Source organism: Physeter macrocephalus, unplaced genomic scaffold (assembly GCF_002837175.3).
Source record: "Physeter macrocephalus isolate SW-GA unplaced genomic scaffold, ASM283717v5 random_1269, whole genome shotgun sequence".
In the NCBI taxonomy this organism is placed as follows: Eukaryota; Metazoa; Chordata; class Mammalia; order Artiodactyla; family Physeteridae; genus Physeter; species Physeter macrocephalus.
In genome coordinates this window covers 16,208-25,000 of record NW_021146419.1, presented here as the reverse complement: position 1 = coordinate 25,000, position 8,793 = coordinate 16,208, and the positions used below count along the sequence as shown (strand labels likewise).

General features: G+C 61.7%; 2 protein-coding genes across 2 annotated transcripts in view; both read left to right on the top strand.

Moving 5' to 3' along the window:
* The first annotated feature begins 2,307 nt into the window (after positions 1-2,307).
* ELANE (elastase, neutrophil expressed) lies at positions 2,308-4,656 on the top strand. The gene is made up of 5 exons (XM_007130146.3): positions 2,308-2,437; positions 2,780-2,936; positions 3,138-3,279; positions 3,949-4,179; positions 4,347-4,656. The coding sequence occupies exons 1-5, from the start codon at positions 2,308-2,310 to the stop codon at positions 4,551-4,553; spliced, it is 867 nt and encodes a 288-aa protein (XP_007130208.3). The 3' UTR covers positions 4,554-4,656.
* Positions 4,657-6,849: 2,193 nt separating this feature from the next.
* CFD (complement factor D) overlaps positions 6,850-8,793 on the top strand; it is a 2,627-nt gene continuing 683 nt past the window's right edge. Inside the window, exons 1-4 of the mRNA XM_007130147.4 lie at positions 6,850-7,129; positions 7,784-7,940; positions 8,032-8,176; positions 8,273-8,533. Coding sequence (XP_007130209.1) covers positions 7,072-7,129; positions 7,784-7,940; positions 8,032-8,176; positions 8,273-8,533 — 621 coding nt within the window. The 5' untranslated portion in view covers positions 6,850-7,071. The remainder of the gene's footprint in view (positions 7,130-7,783; positions 7,941-8,031; positions 8,177-8,272; positions 8,534-8,793) is intronic.

Sequence of the window (8,793 nt, the reverse complement as noted above, 5' to 3'; positions counted from 1 at the left end):
TGTTTTCTATTTCCTTTTCTTTTTTTTGTTTTTAACTTTTTTTTTTTTTGGCTGCCTTGGGTCTTCGTTGCTGCGCGCGGGCTTTTTCTCTAGTTGCGCGAGCGGGGGCTACTCTTCGTTGGGGTGCGTGGGCTTCTCACTGCGATGGCTTCTCTTGTGGAGCACGGGCTCTAGGCGCGCGGGCTTCAGTAGTTGTGGCTCGCGGGCTCTAGAGCGCAGGCTCAGCAGCCGTGGCGCACGGGCTTAGTTGCTCTGCGGCATGTGGGATCTTCCCGGAGCAGGGCTCGAACCCGTGTCCCCTGCACTGGCAGGCGGATTCTTAACCATTGTGCCACCAGGGAAGCCTGTTTTCTATTTTCTATGAGCTCGTGTACGTGTGTGCGTGACAGAGGAAAATTCTGCACAGCAAAGATCAGATCCAAGAAGGGGAGGTGAGGCTGGGGGATATAGGGGCCTGGGCTGATTTGCTGGAGGTTGGCCGGGGTTGTTGAGATTCAGGGGACAGACCCCCAGGAATCATAAACAGGATGTTGGGCAGATGCGACCTGGGGGACCTCGGGGAGAGCAGGGCGGCTCTCAACAGCGCAGGGGTCCCCCAGCTCCCAGCCGTGGGAAGGACACGCAGAGCATCGTTTTCCTGTTGCGGTGTGACGGGGATCAAGCGAGAGACTCCCCGTGGCCTCACGGCTCTGAATGTCAATCAGAACTCCCCCAGATGCCCAGCCCTGCTCCCCAAGGCAACCACCACCGTGCCCTTCGGGAGCGGGTTAATGGTTAACAAGTCCTCAAGGACAGCACTTTCTCATCGGAGAACTTTACAGAAGTTCGTTCATTTAACCCTCGGGACAATCCTGTGAGATGGGAGCCTATAACTTCCATTTTACAGACGAGGAAACTGAGGCACGGAGGGGTTACATCCACAGCCTGAAGTCATAGTGGGCAAGTGGCCACTCCAGGATCTGAACCCAGAGTCCACAAGCTTAGCCACCATGACCTGTGAGGAAACAGCATACAGGTGGTGCTCAATATAGAGGCAGCTCTTGTTTAAATCCGGTCTCCCTGCCTGAGGCATGGTCTCCTCCATTATTCCCACCCCCACCGGAAACAGGGTTGTGTATACAGCAGGTGCTCACCAAGTGCACTATGGTAACTTTAACTCAACAGGGTGGGGACCCCGCCGAGAGGGGAGAGATGGGGGTTTGCTTGCCTGTGGCCACACACCAAGGAGGAGCCCAGGGGCAAACTGGACTCCAGCCCCAGCCCGCCTCTGGGTGTCCCTGAGGGCCCCCGCCCGCCTGTTCCTGCAGATGGATCCGTTGGTTCCCTCCCCTGAACCCTGCTCCGAGCCAGGAGAACGTTGCTTCTTGCGACAGCCTTGGCTACGGCCGTTGCAGCTGGAGCAGCCTGGGACGAGGGGGGGTGGGGGCTGGGAAGGTGAACGGGGGCCACGGGGCTGGGGAACTGGCCCTGGCGGACCCCATCTCCATTGCTCGGTTTGAGGTCTTCCGAGGTTCAGGCTGAAGCTCTCAGACTTGGTTGGAGATCCACGGTCCAGCCTCCAGGCCTGGGCGGGAATTTTTTCCTCCGCCTCAGGCTGGAAGGGGGCTCAGAGAAGCTCGGAGGGGTGCGGGTGGGGTGGGGGTGGGAGGGATTCCATCCCAGAACCTCTGAGGGCCCCCAGAGACTGACCAGGTCCCAGGTGGGAGTGAGTTCCCCGTTAGGAGCAACAACCAAAGAGAGGCTGGGAGGCCGGGCTCGAAGAGGGAGACCCAAGGCTGAGGAAGAGGCAGCAAGTCTCCCTCCAGCCGTGCATTATGGGCACGTGGGTGCAAAGCCCAGTTCCCCCACCATGCCACTGGGTAGGCAGCTCATGGGGGGACCCCTGCCACACCTCCCAAATGTCAGGACAGGGCTGCGTGCACGCGGTTGCCGTCGCCCTGGGTAAACTGAGGCACGTGGGCCTCCCAGCCAACTCCTCTGGGCCGGGGTGGCCAGCTTTAGCAAAAATACAGTACTGCCAGCTAACTCTGAATGTCGGATAAACAAAGACTAACTTTGTACGTCAGTCCATCCTGTGCTTATATTTGGGATATACTTATGCTAAAAAAAAAAAAAAGTGTATCTGACGTTCCAATGTAATTGTGCATCCTTTGATGTGGGGACCCCCCTGGAGCCAGCCCCGCCCCTTGCACACATCCTCTCCCCGCCGTCCTTCCCATCACCCCCTCGTCCCCCACATCCCAGGATGGGGAGAGGAAGCGGGGGCACCGGGCCCCCCCCAACGGGCAACTGCAACGGCCTCCGGGCATGGGGGCTATAAGAGGGGCATGTGCGCCCAAAGGGCAGGGACGCCCGAGCTCCCGCCCAAGCATGATCCAAAGCTGCAGACCCTCCAGCCCTGCCCTGGCCGCTGTCCTGCTGGCCGTGCTGCTGGGCGGTGAGCGGGGCCCGGGTCTGTCCCTGGGGTCCATTCCTGCCTCTCCACCTGCTGGGGACCCTCCCGGCCCCCTCATCCTCATGGGGAGTGAGAGCTGGGATGAGGAGGAGGCTGAGGTCCTGAGTGGTCAGGTCTGAACAGCGAGGTCTCCGGGGACTCCCAGCGGGTGAAGTCCAGATCTAGCTGCGCCCTGGCAGGGGGACCGTGCAGGCCCCCCTCCCCTCTCCGGGCGACGAGCACGGCACGAAGCCGACCCGGTGGGGTCCTGGGAGGGGGGGGTGTTCCCGGGCGGGGGCGGGGCTCCTCCTCGCCGCTCACCGCCGCCACCGCCCTTGCCCCCAGGCCCCGCGCTGGCCTCGGAGATCGTGGGGGGCCGGCCGGCCAGGCCGCACGCGTGGCCCTTCATGGCGTCCCTGCAGAGGCGCGGACGCCACTTCTGCGGCGCCACCCTGATCGCGCGGAACTTCGTGCTGTCGGCCGCGCACTGTGTGAACGGCCTGTGAGTGTCCCCGCGCGTCCCCATCTCGGGTTCCGGTCCGCCCGCCGCGCGAGGGTCGCGCGGGCCGTGCTGCGGGCCCGGGGTGGGGCCCTCCGGCGAAGGCGCGAGGGTCTGCGGGTCCTCCTGCGCTCGGGCGGGGTCTCTCCGCCGCTCCCGACCCCGGGGGCGCCCCAATCACCTCCTGTACCCCCGCTGCCCCAGGCACTCCCGGTCGGTGCGCGTGGTGCTGGGGGCACATAACCTGCGGCGGCGAGAGCAGACCCGGCAGACGTTCAGGGTCCAGCAGGTCTTTGAAAACGGCTTCAACCCCTTGAGACTGAAGAACGACATCGCGATTCTCCAGGTGCGCGGCCGGGGGCGGGGCAGTCAGGGCAGGTGCAAAGGCCCGGGGGAGGCTTGGGGACGGCGGGGGAGGGGCAGGAGCCTGGGGGACAAGGCTGGCGGGCGCAGACCTGGTGTCGCCCCCATCTCTGTGTGCCTCAGTCTCCCCCTCTGTAAAAGAGAGAAATACTCCCCCCACCCCACCCCACCCCAACCCCGCCGTGCAGGGCTGTCAGAGATTAGATGAGATGACAGCGAGAAAGGTATTTTTGTGCCCGCTGGCGGAGGGCAGGGACAGTCTCCTTCTTTGCCAAATGGGGCAAAATTCCCCACATTCGGGCCAGTGGGAGACTGGAGGGAGAAACCTGCCTTTCCCCTCTGCTTGCCCAGCTATGATTATTCTCAGGGAATGTTCTAGAACAAGGGTTTTATGGTCGTTGCTGTGGCCCATAGTCTATTGCACTCAAGACAGATCCAGGGATGCCCTGAGCCACGGTGACTGCTCCCACTTTACAGACGGGGAAACTGAGGCTTGAAGTGGGAGGAGGCAACCTGCAGGGCGGGTGTCCTGCTCTGAAACATCCCCGGACCACGGTGGAGCCTCGGTTGGGGAAACCAGGGCCCAGAGAGGCGAGGGTCGTCACCCCCCCACCCTCTGTGACGTGCCACTGCTCCGCCCCACCTGCTGCAGCTCAGCGGAACGGCCACCATCAACACCAACGTGCAGGTGGCCCGGCTGCCCGCCCAGGACCAAGGCGTGGGAGAAGGGGTGCAGTGTGTGGCCATGGGCTGGGGCCAGCTGGGCACGAACCGGCCGCCGTCCCCAGTCCTGCAGCAGCTCAACGTGACTGTGGTGACAGCCCTCTGCCGCCCCACCAACGTGTGCACCCTGGTGCCAGGCCAGCATGCTGGCATCTGCTTTGTACGTACCCCACGTCCCCCTGAGCCACCACCCCGCTCCCATCCAGGCTGCAGCAACCAGGACTACAGCCAGACCCGTGGAAGGAATCCCCGACCCTGAAGGGGGTGGGTGGGGGTGTGAGGGTGGGGACTGAAAGCCCAGACTCCCGAACTTGTCTGGCTCCACAGGGGGACTCCGGCGGGCCCCTGATCTGCAACGGGCTGGTCCACGGGATCGATTCCTTCATCCGAGGGGGCTGCGGCTCTGGGACCTTCCCAGACAGCTTTGCCTCCGTTGCCAAGTTTGCAGACTGGATCAACTCCATCATCCGCCGCTATGGTGACGATGACGGCCCCTCTCTCCACCCTAGGGACACTGCGGGCAGGACCTACTAGAAGGGGCTTCTCCTGTCACCCCACCTCGCCTGCCCCTGGCTGGGCCCTTCCCATGCAGCATCATGCAGCCCCTGGCACAATAAAAACATTCTGTTTTGTAGAATGTGTCTGGGTGTTTGTTGGTTGTACAGCCGAGTGTCAAAAGTCCTCAGGAGGATGTCTTGGGCACGTCACGAGTACGCTGCCACCAGGTGGCAGCTAATTCAGGGCATTGGGGTAAGAAGTCCCTTCCCCACCCTCTACAAAAGGATACTGATTGCCATTTCTGGTTTTTCCTCCTATAAAGCATAATTAAACTAATGTTGCAGGTGGCGATAATGAAAAGCACTGTAGCAAGTGTTCGTGAGTGCTTACAAGGCATAGAAATCATCCTGAGTCTTTGCAAGTATTCACTCAACTGGTCCTCTCCACCCTCGAGGCAGGTCCTATGACTTGCCCCACTGTACAGATGAGGAAGTGGAGGTGCAGAGAGCTGTGAAGCCACGCTCAGGAGCCTGGGTTTGAGTCCCAGCTCTGTGACTTTGGGCAACTTGCTTGCTGTCTCTGAGCCTCAGTTTCCCTGTGGGGAAGAGTGAGGCGCTATCTGGGAAGGACCCAGCCAGGGGTTGGGGTCCCAGGCCAGCCTTGGCCTCACTGGGTGGGGAGACAATCCCTCCCCCAACTCCCCAGCCTTCTGCCTTGGCAGGGGTCGGGGGGCAAAGCCGAGCAGATGTTTCTCAAGGAAACACCCAGCCCCGAAGGAGTCACAGCCCTGGGGGAGACGACCAGCCTGTACCCCTCTTCTGCCTCTGAGCCTGAGAAGGAACCTCCTGGGGCCACAGGTGGGGACCACGACACATGTGGCCTCTGCCATCACTCGGCTCACAGTCTGATGGTGGGGGAAACAATCACCCAAGCAAGCAAATGAGAGAAGTAACATCAAGTAACACCCTTTCCCCCACCCCGGACCCCACACCAGGGGGCCAGGATAAATCTCTCCCTCTCTGTCGCCTCGTGCCAAATCCTCAAATGCCCCATCCCTGCAGCAGCCCCCCCGGGGGGGGTCCCACCTCAAGGTCATTAACGTTTGCTGTTCCCCCTGCCTGCCAGGTTTTCCCACAGGTTGTCAGAGGGGCACACCTCCCCCGCAAGTGCCAGCGGCTCAGAAAGGTGACCCACTGCCCTGCAATCACTTTTTCCACTTAATACTACACCCTGGCGGTCTTTCCATGTCAACAAAGCATCCGGGGACATGCAGGGTTATTTATTGAACCATCTTGTCTTGTTGGGTCGTTTCCAAATTTTGTTGCAATTTCCAACACTGTTATTACATAATCTGGACTCCACATGCGCATGGGCTTTCGTTTCAGAGTTTCTGATTTGAGTAAGAAAACATGTTGGGATCTAACAAATCACATTTGCTATGTTGTTTTCCATTTTTCTTTTCACCATGAAAAGAAGTAGGGGGGAAAGATAGTGCACTGTTCCCACTGGGAACAGCTTGAGGTCCTCCCCCACCCTTCTGGTCCCACGCAGCATCTCCCACTAGTAGGTTCATGAGATGTTGACCCACCATCCCCAACTTATAGAGGGCCATGTGACCCAGGTTCTGCTCCTCAGAACCTGCCATCCCCTGCCCACAGTGACGGTGTAGGGGCATGAGATCCAAGCTCGGCCAGTCAGAGGCAGGCTTGAGATTCTGGCTAGAGTGATGGAGAATTTGCGGAGGGGCTGACTGAGCTCCTGGGCTGAGTCTGGGGCCCCTGGGGTCACAACAGGGGAGCCTGGTGAGGAGAAAAGCCATCAGGGAGGAAAGGAGGAACCAAAGGCAGAAACCTGACCTTGTTCAGGTAACTGGATCAAGTTACACCTGAAGGTAGACCCATGAACTTTCCACATAATTTCCTTGTAGAAGGCTCCACCCAGTTTGCCTCGGTTTTTCTTTCACTTGTATCCAACACTCTTTCCAGCTGCCCCATACACACCACCTTTCCAATATTCTACTTGTTGGGGTATCAAGCTCCAGAGCCACAGCAACAGGGACAAGGGTGTTGGATGACCTCTCTCCCCCACCCCCACCCGACCTCCTCTCCAAGTTGCAGGAGGAAGAGAAAGAAGAGAGAAGCAGAAAATGAGGAAGTGGGTTGTTTACAAACTGTGGTTTCCAGCTGCTGTTGTGAAACTTTGGGGCTGCAAAGGCACTCTGGGGAGACGGGGCCGTGGGGCTGGGTGTAGGTCCGTCCCCCCTGCCCTGCCTGCTGCCCATCCTGAGGGGCTGCTCCCCACACCGGGGCCAGCCCTGGGCCAGGCTCACAGAGGCGGGACGCACGCCCAGCAGCCTGTCTATGCTCTTGGTCCAAAGTCCGTGGAAGGCAACCAGAGCCCCGGGGGGAGGCGGGTGGACAGGCGGCTTCCCTTTACCCAACTGGGCTGCTGCCCACCCTGCTGATAGGGCCTGTGGGAGCGCCCGCCCCCTTCCACCTTCATAAAAGCACCCCCAGGGCCTGGCCTGGGTCAGTGTCAAGGCCACGGCAGCATCATGGCGCACTGCTCCCTGCACCTGGTGGCTCTGATCCTCCTCGGGGCGGCCGTGTGTGGTGAGTGGATCTGGGCCTGCGGTGACCGCTGGGGGCCACCAGCCTGCAGGGCGGTCAGCCAGGGGGCCTGCTCCGTCAAACAGGACTGTCCTCCAGCCCCCCTAAGCGGGCAGGGAGGGGACAGGTTTCACGTGAACAGAAGGCTCTGAAAACCAAGGAATTCTCAAAATTTTGGTGGTTTTTTTTGGTGGGGAGGAGGGGGCCGGGCTGCGCAGCTTGTGGGATCTTAGTTCACCCACCAGGGATTGAACCCATGCACTCGGCAGTGAAAGCAACAAGTCCTAACCGCTGGACCACCAGGGGGAATTCTCAAAACTTTGAACCTAGCTTTCTACACACTGGAAAACCGGCAGCTCGAGGGGCAAATGGCCGGCAGGGGTGTTGGGTTTGGACAGTCCGGCTTTCCTTATGTTTAAATTGAAGCCTCAGGCCCAATGTGTAGGTATGGAGTTTGCCCCAGACTCGGTCACTCCCTATCATCTGTCTTCTCGGGCATTCCTCCCTGGGCCCCCCGGAGTTTGCAACTCTGTGGGGGAGGATTGTAAGGATGGAATTCCAGGTCTGAGGGGTGCTGGAGCCTCGGGGTAGAGAGGGAATCCTAGCGGGGGGCTGCAGTCACCCCCGAAGTCCTCACGCCGACCTGCCTACCTCCAGCGGCTCAGCCCCGCGGCAGGATCCTGGGCGGCCGAGAGGCCATGTCCCACTCGCGGCCCTACATGGCATCCGTGCAGGTGAACGGCAAGCACGTGTGCGGAGGCTTCCTGATGGCCGAGCAGTGGGTGATGAGCGCAGCGCACTGCCTGGAGGATGTGTGAGTGGCCTGGGGCAAAGAGCGGGACGGGGTGGGGTGGGGTGAGGTGGGGCGGGAACGTGGCTCTGATGTGGGTCCACCCCACTCCCAGGGCCGACGGGAAGCTGCAGGTGCTCCTGGGCGCGCACTCCCTGTCACAGCCGGAGCCCTCCAAGCGCCTGTACGACGTGCTACGCGCAGTGCCCCACCCGGACAGCCGGCCGGACACCATCGACCACGACCTCCTCCTGCTGCAGGTCTGCTGAGTCTAGCCCCAGTCCCCACTGCTGCCCCGGGGCCCCCGCCCCCGCGCCCGCCCCGACCCTAACATCCCCTTCCGCCCCAACCCCCAGCTCTCTGAGAAGGCCGTGCTGGGCCCCGCCGTGCAGCCCCTGCCCTGGCAGCGCGAGGACCGCGACGTGGCGGCCGGCACGCTCTGCGACGTGGCCGGCTGGGGCGTGATCAGCCACGCTGGCCGGCGACCCGACCGCCTGCAGCACCTACGCCTGCCGGTGCTCGACCGCGCCACCTGCAACCTGCGCAAGTACCATGACGGCATCATCACCAAGAGCATGATGTGCGCGGAGAGCAGCCGCCGCCGGGACAGCTGCAAGGTGCAAGGGCGGGGCGGGGCTAGTAGAGGGGTGGGGGCCGCGGCCTCGGGAGGGCGGGGCAGAGGGGGAGGGCCCGGCCTGCTGGGGGCGGAGCCAACAGAAGGGGCGGGGCGCGCGGGAATACTGGAGGCGAGGCGGATGGAAAGGGCGGGTCGTGCGGGGGAGCTCGCAGAGTGCCCCCACCCCAGGAGAGCGGGCGTGGCCTGAGGCGGGGGGGGGGGGCTGGGATGGTGGGGGCAATGGCACAGACTGGGTGGGCG